This window comes from Miniopterus schreibersii (genome assembly GCF_964146895.1).
Source record: "Miniopterus schreibersii genome assembly, chromosome: 2".
Lineage (NCBI taxonomy): Eukaryota > Metazoa > Chordata > Mammalia > Chiroptera > Miniopteridae > Miniopterus > Miniopterus schreibersii.
This window is the reverse complement of record NC_138102.1, coordinates 139,180,652-139,202,444: the sequence shown is the minus strand read 5'-3', so window position 1 is coordinate 139,202,444 and position 21,793 is coordinate 139,180,652. Positions and strand designations below refer to the sequence as shown.

Here is a 21,793-nt window from a genome sequence, read left to right as displayed (position 1 = left end):
GTCACAAACAGTGTCTGACATTGGCCTGCATCAGAGACCCTCCAAAAAGACTGGAAGTCCCAGCAGATCTACCTAATACCTAGAAACAAATCCAAATAGGCAGGGAAAAATGGGGAGACAAAAAACAAGCCCCAAATGAGAGAACAAGAGAATTCTTCAGAAGAAGAGCTAAATAAAATGGAGATAAGCAATCTACCAGATATAGAGTTCACAGTATTGATTGTAAGGATGCTCAACAGCATGAGAAAAGATATGGAAACTATGAAGGAAATTAAGAATGACATAGTAGAAGTAAAGAATACATTGGAAGTAATAAACAGTAGATTAGAGGAAGCTGAGGATCAGATCAGTGAATTAGAAGACAGGGTAAAAAATAGCACTCAATCAGAAATCCAAAAAGAAAAAACAATTAAAAAACAGGAGGACGGCCTGGCCAGCATGGCTCATCAGTTGAGAACTGACCTATGATCCAGGAGATAGAGGTTTGATTCCTGGTCAGGGCACATGTCCGGGTTGTGGATTCGATCCCCAGTGGGGGGGGGGGGTGTAGGGGGCAGCCGATCAATGACTCTTTCATCATTGATGTTTCTATCTCTCTCCCTCTTCCTTCCTCTCTCTGAAATCAATAAAGACATATTTAAAAAACACATAAACAAAAAACAAAAAACAGGAGTTTAAGGAAGCTGAGACAATATGAAATGTAACAATATTCACATCATAGGAGTGACAGAAGGTGAAGAAAATGAACAAGGGACTAGAGAACCTCTTTGAAGACATAATGGCAGAAAACTTCCCTAATCTGTTGGAGGAAAATATCACACAAGTACAGGAGGCACAAAGAGTCCCAAGCAAGAAGAATCCAAAGAGGACCATGCCCAGACAGATCATAATTAAAATGCCAAAAATTAAAGACAAAGAGAGCAAGAGAAAAGCAAGTTGTTTCCTACAAAGGAGCTCCCATAAGGCTGTCAGCTGATTTCTCATCAGAAACTCTACAGACCAGAAGGAAATGGCATGAAGTATTCAAGGTAATGCAAAACAGTATCTGAAACCAAGATGACTCTATCCAGCAAGGCTATCATTTAAAATAGATGATGAAATAAAGAGCTTCCCAGACCAAAAAAAAAAAAAAAAAAAAATGGCTAAAGGAGTTTATTACCACCAAACCAGCATTGTAGGAAATGTTAAAGGGACTGCTGTAATAAGAAGTAGAATGCTTGGTAAAGCTCCCCTGTGAAGCTGTCTGGACCAAGGCTTTTGTTTGCTGGGAGATGGTTGATTGTTGCTTTGATTTTGTTGCTTTGATTGTTGTTGGCCTATTCAGGTTTTCTGACTCTTTCTGATTCAGTTTTACATTATCTCACTCATATGTGGAATCTAATAAACCAAATAAACTAATGAACAAAATAGGTCCAGAGACATAGAAGCCTGGAACAGACTGACGAATCTCAGAGGGAAGGCGGGGATGGGGGAGTGGGTGGGGAGAGATTAATGAAAGAATTTATATGCATATATGCATAACCCATGGACACAGACAATAGTGTGGTGAAGGCCTGGGAGGGGGGGTGCAGATGTGGGGTGGAGGGGATTAATGGGGAGAAAAAAGGGGAGATCTGTAATACTTTCAACATTAAAGACAAATTAAAAAAACAGGGTCTAGGTTGAATGCCCCCCAGCCCCAGGATAGAAGAGGAGTGACTCACATGGGGTAGGAGGAAGGACAGTCTAGAATCAATGACTCTGAGGTGTTAGAGAGCAGACATGCCAGAGGCTGGGCTTGGGGACAGATGATGGTTCTTTTCCTCTACCTTCCCTGAGTGTTCCTTCCCTGTTCACCTGTGTGGTCCTGGACAGTGGTCGAGGGAAAGAAGGAATGCAGAATAATCACATGGGTAATTGTAATGGATTCAATTAGCCTTTTTAGTCAAGTGCCAGCTAGCTGCAGTAGTTCATTATTTTACCGATGTGGTCTAATTAGACTTCCCTTTGGCCCAGTGTGGAAATTATACGTGATAGGCAGGAGGGATACATTTTTAATAATGGCACAAGAAATGGCTTTCATAGCAATGGCTCAGACTTTGACTATTTTCAGGATGACAAATCCTGGCTCTTTGGAGGTTGATTTAATTTTGGAACGGCTCAAATGTCACAAGGAGCCCTGTGTGAAGAATAAGGATACAGACTAGAACCAAGTGGGATTTGGACCAGAATGAGGCCCAGCACATGTGGCTGAGGCTCAGTATGACTAAAAAGGCTTGTTAGAGGCAGTGTCTTGAAAGTGGGCTGTGACTGGCTACAGGCAGGGCTTTTTTCCCTCCCTCCCTCCCTCCCTCCCTCCCTCCCTCCCTCCCTCCCTCCCTCCCTCCCTGCCTCCCTCCCTCCCTCCGGGCACACCCCACACAGCACAGGCACACTACAAGTTGCATGCTTTCACTTTAATTGCTCTGGGCAGCACACACGCTTAAGGAGTTAAGTTCCCAGATCCCATTCTTTTCACCTTCTCAATTCAAAGGCTTTTTCAGTCAGTCTTTTTAGCAAGTCAAATCCACCTGGAAGAAAGTAGAGATGAGAGTGAAGCTTGAAGATCACTATACACTGCCATCCACTCCTTCTACCCTCCTCAACTCCATCTTCTTTCCAACTTCACTGTACCCCTAGGGGCCCGACACAGACGTCAGAGGTAGGGAGGTTAGATTCACCAGAGGCAGAAGGACAAGCCCTCTCCCCCAATCTGGGCAGGGGAGAGAGGAGGAGAAGTGAGCAGGCTCTGCAGTGGGAAGGTTGGGGGGAGGACCCCAGGGGCATCTGGTATCAGACAACCATGCATTTTGACTGTGAATGAGAAATTTGAGCCATTTGAAGGCACAAAATGAAGGAAGCTTCAATGGGGAGGGGCTGAGGCAGCTCCAGGTCTCCTGTGTAAGGTGGTGATGGGGCATGACCTCTCCTACCTCCCACCATGGACGTGGGAGGTGAGTATTCCCATTCCCACAAGGCTTTGCCTTGGGATGTACTCACCTTTAATTCTCTCCTCCACTCTTTCTTTTACTCCTTTAATGGCCTCTTCTGCTGCTTTGAGACCTATGATTATCGCGGAGTCTAATTTTGGAGCAGAAGAGTCACATCAGTAGAAAAGCCACCTCATTTAAAGAGAATTCCCACCTCCTCCTCCCTTCCTCCATTATCTCTATATAAATTCCTAAAGTGGAGATGTTTCGCTGAGGGGCCCAGCTTCTCTGTCATAGGAAAGTGGGTGGGCCAGGAAATAAGCCATGTATAGTGCAGGCTGCAAAATATACTACTGCAGAGATTCTGTTTGTGGGTGCAGTGTTCACCCCATTTGTGCCTTGTGTTCAGGGGAATGGATGAATGTCTGCTTCTTCTGGGCTTGTCTTTGCACCTAGCGGCATTATGCAGAACTGCTGCCAGAGACTTCTCCAGGTTGCTGTCTGGTATAGAGACAGAAACTTACTCAGGGGACCTAGTCTTTGCTTCCATATGGGGACCCTGGTTGTCTTCTGAGTTGTCGCTGAAGTCTCCTGGGCTGCTTCTGAGGTTGTCTCTTCGTCTGAAGCAGATTTCTCTGGAGCTGTGGTCTCAGGTTCAGCTACAAACACACCGATTTGTTGATTTTAGCAAAGTCAAGTGTTTGGTTTTTCCCCCCCTTAAGAATGGGTGGCAGGGCCTCAGATACCTAATATGTGCTGGGTGCCAGGATATAGAAGTGACACAGCATAACCCTCCCTCTTAAGGGAGATAGGATTTCTACCCCTATGTGCCCATTATGGACTGAGTGTTTGTGTCCCCCTCCCCAATTTATATGTTGAAATCTTAACCTCCAGTGGAATGATGTTAGAAGGCAGGGCCTTAGGGAGGTAATTAGATCATGAGGTGAAGCCCTTGTGAATGAGATTAGTGCCCTTGTAGAAAGGAATCCAAAGACATCTCTCTCCCCTTCTTCCCACCATGTGAGGGTACAGTGAAAAGCTGGCAGTCTTCAACCTGGAAAAGGGTCCTCACCAGAACCTGACCATGCTGACACCCTGATCTCAGACTTGTAACCTCCAGAACTATGAGAAATATCTTTCTGTTGCGTAACCCAGCCTATGATTATTTGTTGGAGCAGCCTGAATGGACTAAGACAGAGCCTCTCAGAAGACGGGCAGGGTTGGGCACTTGTCACAGACTGGGTTGAGGAGGAATTGGGGCGGGGGGCGGGGGTAATCAGGGAGCACAGTAGAGAAAAGCTGGGTCTTGAAGGCAGGATTTTGGCAGGGAAGATGTTCTAAAGGGGCTTCCTTGGGGACAGGAAGTGGGTCAGCAAGAGCTCCAGGGAAGGCATGTGTGGGACAGGTGGGTGAAATGCAAAGAAGTTCAACTTAGCAGACGTGGGTGGTACATGAAGGAGAGGCAGGGAAAAGAGGGGTGGGAGTGGGGTCTAAGGCCGGATAGTGGGCACCTCGCAAAGGAGCTTGTACTTACGAGAGCTGTTTGTGGGCAAAGGTGTGAATCCCTCGTGGGATGTTGAACTTATTTTTTAAGCTCATCTTTTTCTCTCTTTTATTCACAAAAGCCTTCTTCCCATTCTCCCCACTACTCTTGCCTATATGGGTTCCCTACTTCTTCCTTACACCTGTTCCACTCCAATCCATGCTCCTCCGTTACCACCACGGGCAGGACCCAGGCCCTCCCCCTGAGTCCCTCCCCCAGCCTCCACTGACATCCCAGCTGTTCCACTTTCCCCCAGGGCAGGGACCAGAGGGCAAGAAGTACTCACGGCTCGGAGTTTGCGCGTCACCAGTGGTGGTATTTTCTGTAACCGAGAAGAGAGATGACAGTGAGGGCTGAATGTGACCCACACTGTAGCCGCCCTCCCTCCCATTCCCAGTCCTGAGCTCTCAGGAACGTTTGTGGACTCAGGGGGGACAGATTTCACTGTTGGTTGAACATGTCTTTCTGTCACACCAGTAAGGCCCATCAGAACATTCATGTTGATGTTTAACTCCTCCTGCAGTTTTTTGAAGCAGGTTCTCCTCAGAAAAGTGGAATATTCCTCTGAGAACTCCCCTCCTCCTGACCTGCTTCTGGCTTTTGAGGCTGCCCCTAAGACAGAGCGAAGGAGCCAGCTTGGCTTGTGGTGGTGGAGGGTGGCAGTGCAGGGGCCACTGGGCCACACCCGAGTGGTTTATGGGATTGGTCTCTAGCTCTAATTCCCCTTATTCTTTCAACACACCACCTATGAGAAGCTCTCTGCTAAGTGGAGGGGGTTCACTGATGAAGAAGGGGGACAAGACCCCACCTAGTGAGCTAACATTCTATTATGTAATTATTTAGTTCCAAGATGTGCTGGTGCGATAGGGGCAAACGAGGTGTCATTGGTCCTTCATAGATTTTTTTTGAGGAAGACTTTCTTGAAGAACTAATACCTAATATGAGATTTCACAGATGAGAAAGCATTGGTCAGGTGACATTCAGAGTTGGCTCAGGGAAGGGGACAGGGAGAGGTAAAGCATCCCAGGCAGCGGGAAGAGCAAGAAGGAAGGTCCCAAAGTTTGAGGAATGGCAGGGTTGTCTTGGCCCAAAGAGTGCTTTTGTGCAGTTGGCAAAGGAATCTGGAGAGACAGCCATGGGCAGGGTTCACCGCTTAGCAAGTGGAACATGGGCTGGATTTCAGCCCCCATCCCCCCTGCCTGGCACCCTTGTGCAGGGGACAACCTGCCCAGTCATATGCAGTGGCGCATAGGCCCTGCAAGAAGGCCAGTGTGACTATTATAGTGGGTAAAGGAGGGTGCGTGAAGAGATGAGCCAGGGAGCAGGCAGGGCCAGGGGGTTCCCTGAGGCCACATGTGGAGAATTGGGGGGAAGGGTCATTTGCAGAGGCAGGAGAAGCCAGCACAGCACTGGGAGAGAAAGAGAGGAATGAAGACAGAAGCTAAGGCTGCCCTGGACTGTGAGGGCTCTGGTGGGTGCAGGGGGGAGGGCCATACTCACGGGCACAGACCAGGGTCCCAGCCAGAGTTGTCAGAAGGAGGAGAGCTGTGAGTCTCATGCTTGAGGATCAGGACTGGGTCTAACCACAGAATCCTTGGAGGGTCCGGAATACAGTGCTGGGACGGCTGGGCCCTTTTAAGGATACCAAGGGCCAATGGGGAACAAGCTTGGAGGGGTGTGACTTTCCCCTCCTCCTCCCCTTCTTCACCAGGTCTTCACCTGCTAAGTCAACAAGGGTGAACTGGGACTGGCTGACACCTGGCATCCTTGCAGGAAGATCCTTTCCCTACTGACTTTCAGTCATCTCTTTCCTTCTCCACCCCGCAAGCCCTCTGGGTTCACATCTCTGGCATCCAAGGGACAGAAGGCAGAGCAGGTTTGGTTTGAGGAGGTTCTAAAGTGTGTCTGTTGAGAGTACTGGTAGGACTCTTAGTCCTGGCATCTCTCCAGGAGGAGGTTGGGGGCTTGGGAGACTGCTTTGCCCGCCTCTTGCCTAGATCTCCAGAGGACTCAGAGCAGGGACTTGAAGGTTCCTCCAGACTAAGTGAGCCCTGTTCCCTGGGGAGGCTACATGCAGAACATTTGGGGACTGAGTTCATGGCTCCTTTATCCTTTTGAGCCTTCTCTACAGTTGTCTTCTGTTCTTGACCCTGTCTTCCCCATAGGAGGAACACCCCCAGCCCCACATTGGCCCCTGTCAACCTCTATGTCCAGGCCCAAACAATGGGATCCCACATCTGAGAGGATCTCCTGGTTAAAGGAAGATTGTCATTCACTGAAGCTGACCCATGGTCAGAAAAGCAGATAATTCTCTTTGACTTGGGCATTCTTCCTCCCCTGAGCTGGGCATGAATGGGCCTGGATTTGAGTTCTGGCTTTGTCATATACATAAGACAGTGTACTGTCATACACTGAAAAGCTTTAGGATTTTCATTTGTCATCTAGGAGTTGTGGCTCCTGTGTACAGGAGAGTGGTGAGATAACATATGGCAAAGCATTTTATAGACAATACATTTCTATGGAGATGTGTGGGATTCTTGAACTTGAAGAGGGTTCATCTTTCTGGGTAGGTTTGATCAGACTGGTGCTAAATGCTAAATCAAATGGACCTGAGAAGAAACAGGAGCCACTTGAGGAGCTCATGAGTGGAGAATAGGGTAGTAGGTACCAATTTGTGGTTCTCCATTTGCTGGGTGTTTGTTCTTACCAGGCTCTGGGTGGTCCTGCAGGCTTCTCTGCCTCATGGATACTCTGAGGCAGAGAAGGGGGTATTGGGAAGTATTTGACATGAAGGTGTTTTGGTACCTGGGTTCAGAGCATTAATCTCCTGAGGAGGTAGAGGGGTGGGACATTATAGGCATGAGGAGTGAGCTCTTTCAGGCCACTTCACCCATCCTTAACCTCCAGATAAGATGATCATCACATTTGGGCAGCTGATCTGCTTCAGACACGGGGTGTGGGACCTGGGCTAAAGTAATTGCTCCCGCACTAACTCCCTGTGTGGTTTGATATTTGAAATTTATCTGGCATCTAATGGTGGTCAGTAGGTGAAGAAGAATGCTTTGAACTAACACAGGGACAGGAGTTGGCAACTGACTGCCCATCTGAGGAGCCTTGAAGGTGATGGGGAGGGCTGAGGGACAGGAGAACGTTTTCTTTATGTGTGCTCTAGGGTGTGTGCATCCTTACACAATACAGGGAGAAGCTCTGACTCTAGATCCCAGTCTCCCTGAGCATATTAAAAAAGCCAACAGAAGCAAACTATGATATTTGCACAAGTTTTTTTCTAAGAGGAAATGAGAACTTTGGCATCAATATTAGAGCTGTCATAGAGCAAGTTCTTTCCAAATGTCATTGTTCATTCCCTTTCCTCTCCCAATCCTCCTCTTTGCTACAGGAATGAAAAAAGCAAGTATGGACATAAGTGGGGGGAGGGGAAAGGTGGGGACTCTTGCTCTATAGGAAATTTTCATAACTTTATGACAGGGCCCAAGTCCAATGTTATCCCAAATGATAGGGCCTGGGAAAGAGTTGGATGAGTATATTAAAGAAAAGAGATGCACCTCATGTATCTGGGTGACGGCTGTCCTCTGTGATGTCTTGTCTTCTAGGGTATCTGACCTCCATGATGACTGTAAGTTTGCCCATCTGTGTCTTTTCTCAGGTGCTGGTAATTCTCTGTCCATCCTACTTCCCTCCCCTTCCTGCCTCAGATCTAGTGTCTGCCCACTTCTTCCCTGGTCTGGAAGGATGACCTTTGTGGGCTGTGTCACCTGGGCTTCCCTGGCCTCTAGCTTCTGGTTGAGTTTGGACAATGACAGGCACTGGTGGGCGATCAGAGGATGGGAAGAGAAATTGGTCAAGACGTTTGTTCCTCCTGCTCGCTCCCTGCTTTGGCATGTGTGGTAGGCAGACTTCTAACGTGGCTTCCAAAGATCCCCAGTTCCTGGTACTCATGCCCTTGGGTAATCTCTTCTGTCTAAGCTTGGGCTGGACCTAGTGATTTGCTTCTAACAAATAGAAAACGACAAAAGTGATGGGATGTCTGTCACTTTTGAGCTTAGGCTATAAAAGACTATGACTGTTGGATGGACTTGGAGAGTATTATGTTAAGTGAAATAAGCCAGTCAGAGAAAGACAAACAGCATATGATTTTGATTATATGTGGAAACTAATGAGCAAAACAAACAAGCAAACAAAATAGAACAGACTCATAGATACAGAGAACAGACTGACAGCTGTCAGATGGGAGGGATTTGGGGAGGCTGAGTGATAAAGGGGAAGGGATTAAGCAAAAAACCCCACACCAACAACTCTTAGACACAAACTATAGTGTGGTGATTACCAGAGGGAAAGGGGGTGGGGGCAGGTAGAAGAGAGTAAAGTGGGGAATAAATGGTGACGGAAGGAGACTTGACTTTGGATGGGGAACACACAATACAATACACAAATGATGTATTATAGAACTGTACGCTTGAAACCTATATAATTTTATTAACCGATGTCACCCCAACAAAGTCAATAAAAATTAATTATAAAAAAGGATTGTGACTATTGTCTTGCTTAGTCTCTCTCTCTCTCTCTGGATCTGCTCAGCTTGCTGGCTCCAGTGAAGCGAGTTGCCATGGTGTGAGTGGCTTTATGGGGAGGCCCACATGGCAAGGTACTGATGGCAGCTTTAGACTGCAGCCAGAGAGGAATGGAGGCCCTGAGTCCAGCAGTCTTCAAGGAACTGAATCCTGCCAACAGTCATGTGACTGAGTTTGAAAGTGGACCCTTTCATAGCCTTGACGACAGCTTCACTGCAGTCCTGTCAGAGACTGAGTGGAGGACTCAGCCAAGCTGCACCTGGACTCTTGGCCCACAGCAACCGTGATATAAGAAGTGATGCTGTTTTAAACTACTAGGTTTTGAAATAATTGGTTATTTATCCACAAATATTTAATACTGCATGGTGTGGCAATGGCAGTGTTGCTCTATGCTTTGACTATAGTATAGCTTCTATCTAGTGGCCCTGGTTTCACAGCTGCTTCTCCTAACTGGTCTCAGGGAAAACCATTTTCTCCCTGTGCTGCTTCAGTTTTAGGGATGGTAATGGCTTCCTGCTGTTGCTAGTCCTTACTTGAACCTTTGTGAATATATATAAATATATTTTTTCATTAAAGAATCCTTTGAAAAGCCCTTCTGAATGTCATTTGTTTTCTGCTAGAACCCTGACTGATATACCCCACCCCATCTGACCTGTGCTGAATGTCTTTTCCCTGTTCCCTTCTGTGTGTGAAACCCTGTCCTGGGGTAGGAGGGGTAGCAGGGACTGCAAAGGGAAGAAGTGACCCAGAGTCCCTGGAGTAGATAATTCCCACATTCAAGACACAGTGTCACAGTTTTGTCTACAAGACCATCTTGCCCTGAACTGCTGTGGTCTCTGTTGAGCTCTTGTGGGGTTACCCAAGCTCTGCCATACTCCCCTGTTGCCGTTGATCATTCACCTTGGTCAGTGGGGGTGGTGTGAAGAGAAAGCAATAAAGTAGAGCTTTTAAAACACCAGTTCTACTTTAACAAACACGCAGCATGTAATACGTGCTAAACAGTTCTCAGAGACTTATACATTTTAATATCATTTAACCCTCATAACGACCCAATGAGATAAATACGACTACTCTCACTTTACAGATGAGAAAACTAAGGCAAAGGTGGGTTAAGGAAGTGGTCCAGGATCACACAGTGGCATAGCTGGTTTCCAACATGGACTTTCTGGTTCCAGGTTCTGTGCTATCAACCACAACTCTCTGCTTGAATATTAAATTCCAATTTGCAATAGATATTAGGGTGCTGTAACATTAAGTTTCTCTAGTCTTAACTAATCACTATCTGCACTAGTCAGGGTTCTCTAAGGATAACAGAACCAATTGTGTGTGCGTGTGTATATATTTATTTATCGAAGGAATGGTTTACATGATTATAGAGCCTGGCTAGCCTCAAATCTGGAGTCTGAAGACTGTCAGGCTGAAGACTCAGGAAAGAGCCTATGTTGTGGTTCAAGTCGAAAGGCCATCTGCTGGCAGAATTCCCTCTTGCTCCAGGGAGGTCAGTCTTTTGTTGTATTCAGTCCGTCAGCTGATTGAATGAGACCCACTCATATTATGGAGGGCAATCTGCTTTACTCAAAGTCCACTGATTTAAATGTTAATCTTACCCAAAAACACCCTTACAGAAATATCCAAAATAATGCCTGACCGCATATCTGGGCACTTGTGGCCTAGCCAAGTTGATCCATAAAATAAACCATCACAGTACCCTTTGATATTTTAATTTTGAAAGGCTGGTGAACATCAGGTAGGGCCTAGAGGGAAAAATAAAAGTGCAACTTCAGAAAGCTTTTTCCAGACCTTAACATGAAGAACTCTTATTTTCTCTTCCTGGTTTCACAGGTGAAGTGGTAAGCTCCAGGGAGCCACAGAGCAAGTCCTCAAAGAACAGAGAGCCAGCTTCCTCCTGCCCTGGTCTAAGCAATTCTCATGGATCCCGCGTGGTCCTGCTACTTCACTTGGCAATGTCCAGATAGGGACTTGGAGTCAAAGGCCAGGGTTTGGGGTTGCAAATTTCAATGCCTACAGGAGTTAGGCAAGTAACGTAAATGAGCCAGGCAGGCCAGGTGTAAGGCTGACAACAGTGCAGGTGCAATGATTAATGCTAAATGCCTCTCCACCTCAACATTAGCAAGTGGTAGAACTGGAGCAAACTGGAGTGTGTCTGTCCTGTCTATAGTGGTCAGCTGCCCCTCCCTCAAGCTGATTATTGCCAGATGTTTTAGTTCTTCAAGGAAAATCCAACATCTGGATTTCCATGTGAAATCTCCTGATTTTCTTTCTTCTTCTTTTTTATATATTTTATGTAATAGTTTTACTTTTTATTCTGAAATAACTTCAGACTTGCAGGGAATTTGCAAAAAACACACAAAACACAAACCAAACAAAGCAACAAAACTCTTCCTAGGTCCACTGGGGACGGGAGTCTCCACATGTTAACATTTACTCATGCTCACTTTATCATTCTCTATCTTTGTCCCTGTCTCTTTCTCTGTTTTTCCTGAACTTTTTTGAGAATTGGAGCTGAATTTTTAGTAGACATGACACAAGACCCCTTTAGACATGGGCGTGCAGTCCTTGACTGTCTCCATGATGGCAAATCCTGGTCCTTGTGGGTTAACATTATCTTTGGAAACAATGGTTTATTGACTACTCTGGACTTGGTGGATTCCCCCGCCTTGCAAAGAGTGCTTCCAAATATGCACTGTCTAATCTCCCTTTCCGGTTTTTGATGACACATTGAGCAGATTCCACACTTTTTCAGTTCTTTTTGGTTATTAAGAATCCACCTTGTTTAAAACCTTTCCTCCTTTCCTCTTCCCAGCAGACATGAAAGGAGTAGGCTCTGGTTCTGACTCTCAGGGGAGGTGAGGCAGGGCAGGCAGGCAGGCAGAGATTCTGAGATAACTGGTCACTGTCAATGAGGGGAGAAATCCTGATTTCTTTCTGGTATGGTCTCCATTCATCTGCTGTTCTGAGGTCCCCCACTGATGCACGGCACGCTGGACTTCAGTTTTGGATGGATGGTGTTCAGTTTTACCCCAGCTCCTGCCATTGCTGTGGAACCCCTCAAGAGCGGCAGTTCCCTTAGGCCCTGCCAGTGACCCACACTTCAACTCTCTCACCAGGTGCTGCCTCCCCTCCTCTGGCCTGGAGAACCCATGTAGTCTCTTGGCCTTTGACCCCTCTTCTAAATACATTCATGGGAGCAATGGGAAATCCAGAGTTCTCTTCCTTGCCTTCCAGAGGTTGCAGGAGACTGAGGTGGGTGTATCTTCTTGTATCTCTTCCATGGACTACCACGGAAAACTTCCTGCCTCCAGAAATTTCAGATGATAAGCCCGCACTAATTTCTTTGTTCATTCATCCCTGCGGCAGAAGCTGATGCAGGGGACACCCACAGTCATTCTGATCATCTTCCTGCCAGACATTTACCAATCTTCTCAGTTAAGTGTGGCCATGAGACTGAGTTCATGCCAACAACATGTATCACTTGCTAGTGTAGTTCAGACAGACCTCCAATCTGCTGCATGCTTCTTCCCCTCTTTTGTGGTTGGAATGATGATGAAGATGACACAGTGACCTTGATGCCAGGTAATGCAGATGGCAGAAAAATTTCCAGCCTGATTCCCTAAATGACTTCATGGAGAAGACTGACTACTGCTCCCTTATCCCAAATCTGGTACATGAGAAAGATAGACACTTACTGTGTTTGAACCATCATAGTTTAGGTTACTGTTTATAGTGGTCTAGTTTTCCCCAACTACCATATTCCTGATGCCTGGGGACAGAGGTTGACTTCAGTCCAGGCAGCTCCAGGTCAGTCTAGAGCAAACATGCCTCTGAGGAGAGTGACTCCAGTCTCTTCTTGGACTGGAACCTCCAAGCTATGAGCGATTCTGATAGCCCCTCCCTTGACTTGGAGGGTAGGAGAAGCATCTCCCCCTTCTTCCACAGGGTGGGCAGGAAAACCCTCTTTGGTAGGAGCATGCATTCCCACATAGCCAGTCCCCTCTGCAGGACAGGGAATGATAGTCTTGAGGCTGATTAGGGTAGGGCTGGTTTTTTTAAGTCTTTGTCAGTCCCAGGGTGGAGGTCAAGGTGGTGTAAGGTTCCAGATGTCAAAGTTCTCCATGGAATGTGGGGTACTCATGTGTGGTCTGTGGTATCTGGCTATGGGCTCTAGTGCCAGTTTCAGGGCCATGGGAAAAGTCTCACTCAGCAAACTCTGATGCACAGTGAAATGGCATTGGGCGGGGGAAGCGAGGAATACGGAGGCAACCAGTTTGGGAACTGAGGCTCAGCCCCTGCTGACACGGGTGAGGGGCAGCTGTGAATTCAAGAACTTGCCAGGCCTGTGTTGTCTAACCTGAGTCTGGAGGCTGTGGATCAGAGTGAAGGGCTGGGGTGCCTGCTGAAGTCTCACGGGGGCATCTTTATCCCGTGGGCTCCTGGCTTGGCTTTTTACCCCACCTCTATTCGAGGAAAACAGATACACACTCAAAGTTTGATGCTTTCAGTTTAATAGTCATTTTTTTTCTCTTCTTTTAGGCTGCAAACTTAAAACCTGGTGCTCCTGGGCATCATTTCTCAGCTTCTCATTACAGCTTTAACTGAATTTGAATCTTTTGGAAAGACGATCCTGGATATCTAGGATAGCCACAGGAAAAAATGAGGAAAGAAGGTGGGAAGAAAGAGGCAAAGGGAGAGGGAGTTCAAGAAGGAGAAAGGAGAGGAAGAGGGAACAGAATATGAATAAGACGTGAAGAGCCCCAGGCGCCACTCACCCCTTCCACCCTCCTCAACTCCATCTTCTTTCCAACTTCACTGTACCCCTGGGGGCCCGACACAGACATCAGAGGGAGGGAGGTTAGATTCACCAGAGGCAGAAGGACAAGCCCTCTCCCCCAATCTGGGCAGGGGAGAGAGGAGGAGAAGTGAGCAGGCTCTGCAGTGGGAAGGTTGGGGGGAGGACCCCAGGGGCATCTGGTATCAGACAACCATGCATTTTGACTGTGAATGAGAAATTTGAGCCATTTGAAGGCACAAAATGAAGGAAGCTTCAATGGGGAGGGGCTGAGGCAGCTCCAGGTCTCCTGTGTAAGGTGGTGATGGGGCATGACCTCTCCTACCTCCCACCATGGACGTGGGAGGTGAGTATTCCCATTCCCACAAGGCTTTGCCTTGGGATGTACTCACCTTGAATTATCTTCTCCGCTTTTCCTCCTGGTTTAGCGGCCTTTTTTGCTTCTTCGAGACGTTTGTTTATCGCGGAGTCTAATTTTGGAGCAGAAGAGTCACATCAGTAGAAAAGCCACCTCATTTAAAGAGAATTCCCACCTCCTCCTCCCTTCCTCCATTATCTCTATATAAATTCCTAAAGTGGAGATGTTTCGCTGAGGGGCCCAGCTTCTCTGTCATAGGAAAGTGGGTGGGCCAGGAAATAAGCCATGTATAGTGCAGGCTGCAAAATATACTACTGCAGAGATTCTGTTTGTGGGTGCAGTGTTCACCCCATTTGTGCCCTGTGTTCAGGGGAATGGATGAATGTCTGCTTCTTCTGGGCTTGTATTTGCACCTAGCGGCATTATGCAGAACTGCTGCCAGAGACTTCTCCAGGTTGCTGTCTGGTATAGAGACAGAAACTTACGCAGGGGACCTAGTCTTTGCTTCCATATGGGGACCCTGGTTGTCTTCTGAGTTGTCGCTGAAGTCTCCTGGGCTGCTTCTGAGGTTGTCTCTTCGTCTGAAGCAGATTTCTCTGGAGCTGTGGTCTCAGGTTCAGCTACAAACACACCGATTTGTTGATTTTAGCAAAGTCAAGTGTTTGGTTTTCCCCCGCCTTAAGAATGGGTGGCAGGGCCTCAGATACCTAATATGTGCTGGGTGCCAGGATATAGAAGTGACACAGCATAACCCTCCCTCTTAAGGGAGATAGGATTTCTACCCACTATGTGCCCATTATGGACTGAGTGTCTGTGTCCCCCTCCCCAATTTATATGTTGAACTCTTAACCTCCAGTGGAATGATGTTAGAAGGCGGGGCCTTAGGGAGGTAATTAGATCATGAGGTGAAGCCCTCGTGAATGAGATTAGTGCCCTTGTAGAAAGGACTCCAGAGACATCTCTCTCCCCTTCTTCCCACCATGTGAGGGTACAGTGAAAAGCTGGCAGTCTTCAACCTGGAAAAGGGTCCTCACCAGAACCTGACCATGCTGACACCCTGATCTCAGACTTGTAACCTCCAGAACTATGAGAAATATCTTCCTGTTGCGTAACCCAGCCTATGATTACTTGTTGGAGCAGCCTGAATGGACTAAGACAGAGCCTCTCAGAAGATGGGCAGGGTTGGGCACTTGTCACAGACTGGGTTGAGGAGGAATTGGGGCGGGGGGCGGGGGTAATCAGGGAGCACAGTAGAGAAAAGCTGGGTCTTGAAGGCAGGATTTTGGCAGGGAAGATGTTCTAAGGGGCTTCCTTGGGGACAGGAAGTGAGTCAGCAAGAGCTCCAGGGAAGGCATGTGTGGGACAGGTGGGTGAAATGCAAAGAAGTTCAACTTAGCAGACGTCGGTGGTACATGAAGGAGAGGCAGGGAAAAGAGGGGTGGGAGTGGGGTCTAAGGCCGGATAGTGGGCACCTCGCAAAGGAGCTTGTACTTACGAGAGCTGTTTGTGGGCAAAGGTGTGAATCCCTCGTGGGATGTTGAACTTATTATTTAAGCTCATCTTTTTCTCTCTTTTATTCACAAAAGCCTTCTTCCCATTCTCCCCACTACTCTTGCCTGTATGGGTTCCCTACTTCTTCCTTACACCTGTTCCACTCCAATCCATGCTCCTCCGTTACCACCACGGGCAGGACCCAGGCCCTCCCCCTGAGTCCCTCCCCCAGCCTCCACTGACATCCCAGCTGTTCCACTTTCCCCCAGGGCAGGGACCAGAGGGCAAGAAGTACTCACGGCTCGGAGTTTGCGCGTCACCGGTGGTGGTATTTTCTGTAACCGAGAAGAGAGATGACAGTGAGGACTGAATGTGACCCACACTGTAGCCGCCCTCCCTCCCATTCCCAGTCCTGAGCTCTCAGGAACGTTTGTGGACTCAGGGGGGACAGATTTCCCTGTTGGTTGAACATGTCTTTCTGTCACACCAGTAGGGCCCATCAGAACATTCATGTTGATGTTTAACTCCTCCTGCAGTTTTTTGAAGCAGGTTCTCCTCAGAAAAGTGGAATATTCCTCTGAGAACTCGCCTCCTCCTGACCTGCTTCTGGCTTTTGAGGCTGTCCCTAAGACAGAGTGAAGGAGCCAGCTTGGCTTGTGGTGGTGGAGGGTGGCAGTGCAGGGGCCACTGGGCCACACCCGAGTGGTTTATGGGATTGGTCTCTAGCTCTAATTCCCCTTATTCTTTCAACACACCGTCTATGAGAAGCTCTCTGCTAAGTGGAGGAGGTTCACTGATGAAGAAGGGGGACAAGACCCCACCTAGTGAGCTAACATTCTATTATGTAATTATTTAGTTCCAAGATGTGCTGGTGCAATAAGGGCAAACGAGGTGTCATTGGTCCTTCATAGATTTTTTTTGAGGAAGACTTTCTTGAAGAACTAATACCTAATATGAGATTTCACAGATGAGAAAGCATTGGTCAGGTGACATTCAGAGTTGGCTTAGGGAAGGGGACAGAGAGAGGTAAAGCATCCCAGGCAGCGGGAAGAGCAAGAAGGAAGGTCCCAAAGTTTGAGGAATTGCAGGGTTGTCTTGGCCCAAAGAGTGCTTTTGTGCAATTGGCAAAGGAATCTGGAGAGACAGCCATGGGCAGGGTTCACCGCTTAGCAAGTGGAACATGGGCTGGATTTCAGCCCCCATCCCCCCTGCCTGGCACCCTTGTGCAGGGGACAACCTGCCCAGTCATATGCAGTGGCGCATAGGCCCTGCAAGAAGGCCAGTGTGACTATCATAGTGGGTAAAGGAGGGTGCGTGAAGAGATGAGCCAGGGAGCAGGCAGGGCCAGGGGGTTCCCTGAGGCCACATGTGGAGAATTGGGGGGAAGGGTCATTTGCAGAGGCAGGAGAAGCCAGCACAGCACTGGGAGAGAAAGAGAGGAATGAAGACAGAAGCTAAGGCTGCCCTGGACTGTGAGGGCTCTGGTGGGTGCAGGGGGAGGGCCATACTCACGGGCACAGACCAGGGTCCCAGCCAGAGCTGTCAGAAGGAGGAGAGCTGCGAGTCTCATGCTTGAGGATCAGGACTGGGTCTAACCACAGAATCCTTGGAGGGTCCGGAATACAGTGCTGGGATGGCTGGGCCCTTTTAAGGATACCAAGGGCCAATGGGGAACAAGCTTGGAGGGGTGTGACTTTCCCCTCCTCCTCCCCTTCTTCACCAGGTCTTCACCTGCTAAGTCAACAAGGGTGAACTGGGACTGGCTGACACCTGGCATCCTTGCAGGAAGATCCTTTCCCTACTGACTTTCAGTCATCTCCTTCCTTCTCCACCCCACAAGCCCCCTGGGTTCACATCTCTGGCATCCAAGGGACAGAAGGCAGAGCAGGTTTGGTTTGAGGAGGTTCTAAAGCGTGTCTGTTGAGAGTACTGGTAGGACTCTTAGTCCTGGCATCCCTCCAGGAGGAGGTTGGGGGCTTGGGAGACTGCTTTGCCCGCCTCTTGCCTAGATCTCCAGAGGACTCAGAGCAGGGACTTGAAGGTTCCTCCAGACTAAGTGAGCCCTGTTCCCTGGGGAGGCCACATGCAGAACATTTGGGGACTGAGTTCATGGCTCCTTTATCCTTTTGAGCCTTCTCTACAGTTGTCTTCTGTTCTTGACCCTGTCTTCCCCATAGGAGGAACACCCCCAGCCCCACATTGGCCCCTGTCAACCTCTATGTCCAGGCCCAAACAATGGGATCCCACATTTCTGAGAGGATCTCCTGGTTAAAGGAAGATTAAACCATTCACTGAAGCTGACCCATGGTCAGAAAAGCAGATAATTCTCTTTGACTTGGGCATTCTTCCTCCCCTGAGCTGGGCATGAATAGGCCTGGATTTGAGTTCTGGCTTTGTCATATACATAAGACAGTGTACTGTCATACACTGAAAAGCTTTAGGATTTTCATTTGTCATCTAGGAGTTGTGGCTCCTGTGTACAGGAGAGTGGTGAGATAACATATGGCAAAGCATTTTATAGACAATACATTTCTATGGAGATGTGTGGGATTCTTGAACTTGAAGAGGGTTCATCTTTCTGGGTAGGTTTGATCAGACTGGTGCTAAATGCTAAATCAAATGGACCTGAGAAGAAACAGGAGCCACTTGAGGAGCTCATGAGTGGAGAATAGGGTAGTAGATACCAATTTGTGGTTCTCCATTTGCTGGGTGTTTGTTCTTACCAGGCTCTGGGTGGTCCTGCAGGCTTCTCTGCCTCATGGATACTCTGAGGCAGAGAAGGGGGTATTGGGAAGTATTTGACATGAAGGTGTTTTGGTACCTGGGTTCAGAGCATTAATCTCCTGAGGAGGTAGAGGGGTGGGACATTATAGGCATGAGGAGTGAGCTCTTTCAGGCCACTTCACCCATCCTTAACCTCCAGATAAGATGATCATCACATTTGGGCAGCTGATCTGCTTCAGACACGGGGTGTGGGACCTGGGCTAAAGTAATTGCTCCCGCACTAACTCCCTGTGTGGTTTGATATTTGAAATTTATCTGGCATCTAATGGTGGTCAGTAGGTGAAGAAGAATGCTTTGAACTAACACAGGGATAGGACTTGGCAACTGACTGCCCATCTGAGGAGCCTTGAAGGTGATGGGGAGGGCTGAGGGACAGGAGAACATTTTCTTTATGTGTGCTCTAGGGTGTGTGCATCCTTACACAATACAGGGAGAAGCTCTGACTCTAGATCCCAGTCTCCCTGAGCATATTAAAAAAGCCAACAGAAGCAAACTATGATATTTGCACAAGTTTTTTTCTAAGAGGAAATGAGAACTTTGGCATCAATATTAGAGCTGTCATAGAGCAAGTTCTTTCCAAATGTCATTGTTCATTCCCTTTCCTCTCCCAATCCTCCTCTTTGCTACAGGAATGAAAAAAGCAAGTATGGACATAAGTGGGGGGAGGGGAAAGGTGGGGATTCTTGCTCTATAGGAAATTTTCATAACTTTATGACAGGGCCCAAGTCCAATGTTATCCCAAATGATAGGGCCTGGGAAAGAGTTGGATGAGTATATTAAAGAAAAGAGATGCACCTCATGTATCTGGGTGACGGCTGTCCTCTGTGATGTCTTGTCTTCTAGGGTATCTGACCTCCATGATGACTGTAAGTTTGCCCATCTGTGTCTTTTCTCAGGTGCTGGTAATTCTCTGTCCATCCTACTTCCCTCCCCTTCCTGCCTCAGATCTAGTGTCTGTCCACTTCTTCCCTGGTCTGGAAGGATGACCTTTGTGGGCTGTGTCACCTGGGCTTCCCTGGCCTCTAGCTTCTGGTTGAGTTTGGACAATGACAGGCACTGGTGGGCGATCAGAGGATGGGAAGAGAATTTGGTCAAGACGTTTGTTCCTCCTGCTCGCTCCCTGCTTTGGCATGTGTGCTAGGCCGACTTCTAACGTGGCTTCCAAAGATCCCCAGTTCCTGGTACTCATGCCCTTGGGTAATCTCTTCTGTCTAAGCTTGGGCTGGACCTAGTGATTTGCTTCTAACAAATAGAAAACGACAAAAGTGATGGGATGTCTGTCACTTTTGAGCTTAGGCTATAAAAGACTATGACTGTTGGATGGACTTGGAGAGTATTATGTTAAGTGAAATAAGCCAGTCAGAGAAAGACAAACAGCATATGATTTTGATTATATGTGGAAACTAATGGGCAAAACAAACAAGCAAACAAAATAGAGCAGACTCATAGATACAGAGAACAGACTGACAGCTGTCCGATGGGAGGGATTTTGGGAGGCTGAGCGATAAAGGGGAAGGGATTAAGCAAAAAACCCCACACCAACAACTCTTAGACACAAACTATAGTGTGGTGATTACCAGAGGGAAAGGGGGTGGGGGCAAGTAGAAGAGAGTAAAGTGGGGAATAAATGGTGACGGAAGGAGACTTGACTTTGGATGGGGAACACACAATACAATACACAAATGATGTATTATAGAACTGTACGCTTGAAACCTATATAATTGTATTAACCGATGTCACCCCAACAAAGTCAATAAAAATTAATTATAAAAAAGGATTGTGACTATTGTCTTGCTTAGTCTCTCTCTCTCTCTCTGGATCTGCTCAGCTTGCTGGCTCCAGTGAAGCGAGTTGCCATGGTGTGAGTGGCTTTATGGGGAGGCCCACATGGCAAGGTACTGATGGCAGCTTTAGACTGCAGCCAGGGAGGAATGGAGGCCCTGAGTCCAGCAGTCTTCAAGGAACTGAATCCTGCCAACAGTCATGTGACTGAGTTTGAAAGTGGACCCTTTCATAGCCTTGACGACAACTTCACTGCAGTCCTGTCAGAGACTGAGTGGAGGACTCAGCCAAGCTGCACCTGGACTCTTGGCCCACAGCAACCGTGATATAAGAAGTGATGCTGTTTTAAACTACTAGGTTTTGAAATAATTGGTTATTTATCCACAAATATTTAATACTGCATGGTGTGGCAATGGCAGTGTTGCTCTATGCTTTGACTATAGTATAGCTTCTATCCAGTGGCCCTGGTTTCACAGCTGCTTCTCCTAACTGGTCTCAGGGAAAACCATTTTCTCCCTGTGCTGCTTCAGTTTTAGGGATGGTAATGGCTTCCTGCTGTTGCTAGTCCTTACTTGAACCTTTGTGAATATATATAAATATATTTTTTCATTAAAGAATCCTTTGAAAAGCCCTTCTGAATGTCATTTGTTTTCTGCTAGAACCCTGACTGATATACCCCACCCCATCTGACCTGTGCTGAATGTCTTTTCCCTGTTCCCTTCTGTGTGTGAAACCCTGTCCTGGGGTAGGAGGGGTAGCAGGGACTGCAAAGGGAAGAAGTGACCCAGAGTCCCTGGAGTAGATAATTCCCACATTCAAGACACAGTGTCACAGTTTTGTCTACAAGACCATCTTGCCCTGAACTGCTGTGGTCTCTGTTGAGCTCTTGTGGGGTTACCCAAGCTCTGCCATACTCCCCTGTTGCCGTTGATCATTCACCTTGGTCAGTGGGGGTGGTGTGAAGAGAAAGCAATAAAGTAGAGCTTTTAAAACACCAGTTCTACTTTAACAAACACGCAGCATGTAATACGTGCTAAACAGTTCTCAGAGACTTATACATTTTAATATCATTTAACCCTCATAACGACCCAATGAGATAAATACGACTACTCTCACTTTACAGATGAGAAAACTAAGGCAAAGGTGGGTTAAGGAAGTGGTCCAGGATCACACAGTGGCATAGCTGGTTTCCAACATGGACTTTCTGGTTCCAGGTTCTGTGCTATCAACCACAACTCTCTGCTTGAATATTAAATTCCAATTTGCAATAGATATTAGGGTGCTGTAACATTAAGTTTCTCTAGTCTTAACTAATCACTGTCTGCACTAGTCAGGGTTCTCTAAGGATAACAGAACCAATTGTGTGTGCGTGTGTATATATTTATTTATCGAAGGAATGGTTTACATGATTATAGAGCCTGGCTAGCCTCAAATCTGGAGTCTGAAGACTGTCAGGCTGAAGACTCAGGAAAGAGCCTATGTTGTGGTTCA

At 47.4% G+C, this 21,793-nt stretch overlaps 2 protein-coding genes across 2 annotated transcripts; both read right to left on the bottom strand.

Annotated features, from left to right (window-relative positions):
* Positions 1 to 2,422: 2,422 nt before the first annotated feature.
* On the bottom strand, positions 2,423 to 6,101 carry LOC308552777 (uncharacterized protein). The gene is made up of 5 exons (XM_081128145.1): positions 5,992 to 6,101; positions 4,778 to 4,813; positions 3,473 to 3,607; positions 3,019 to 3,099; positions 2,423 to 2,549 (listed from the first exon to the last, which is right to left on the bottom strand). Exons 1-5 carry the CDS (start codon positions 6,047 to 6,049, stop codon positions 2,494 to 2,496), a joined length of 366 nt encoding a protein of 121 aa, XP_080984271.1. The 5' UTR covers positions 6,050 to 6,101; the 3' UTR covers positions 2,423 to 2,493.
* A 7,488-nt stretch (positions 6,102 to 13,589) lies between these two features.
* Positions 13,590 to 17,358, bottom strand: LOC308553114 (uncharacterized protein). Its single transcript, XM_081128789.1, has 5 exons — positions 17,249 to 17,358; positions 16,036 to 16,071; positions 14,731 to 14,865; positions 14,280 to 14,357; positions 13,590 to 13,730 (listed from the first exon to the last, which is right to left on the bottom strand). The coding sequence occupies exons 1-5, from the start codon at positions 17,304 to 17,306 to the stop codon at positions 13,690 to 13,692; spliced, it is 348 nt and encodes a 115-aa protein (XP_080984915.1). The 5' UTR covers positions 17,307 to 17,358; the 3' UTR covers positions 13,590 to 13,689.
* Positions 17,359 to 21,793: the final 4,435 nt, after the last annotated feature.

Bases quoted from the DNA above. Each gene is read 5' to 3' on its own strand.
- LOC308552777 (XM_081128145.1), bottom strand. From the start codon at position 6,049: ATGAGACTCACAGCTCTCCTCCTTCTGACAACTCTGGCTGGGACCCTG. The intron at 4,814-5,991 runs GTGAGTATGGCC...TCTCGGTTACAG, and splicing joins TGGGACCCTGGTCTGTGCCC to AAAATACCACCACTGGTGAC. The intron at 3,608-4,777 runs GTGAGTACTTCT...GTGTGTTTGTAG, and splicing joins TGACGCGCAAACTCCGAGCC to CTGAACCTGAGACCACAGCT.
- LOC308553114 (XM_081128789.1), bottom strand. From the start codon at position 17,306: ATGAGACTCGCAGCTCTCCTCCTTCTGACAGCTCTGGCTGGGACCCTG. The intron at 14,866-16,035 runs GTGAGTACTTCT...GTGTGTTTGTAG, and splicing joins TGACGCGCAAACTCCGAGCC to CTGAACCTGAGACCACAGCT. The intron at 13,731-14,279 runs GTGAGTACATCC...TGGCTATCCTAG, and splicing joins AGCGGAGAAGATAATTCAAG to ATATCCAGGATCGTCTTTCC.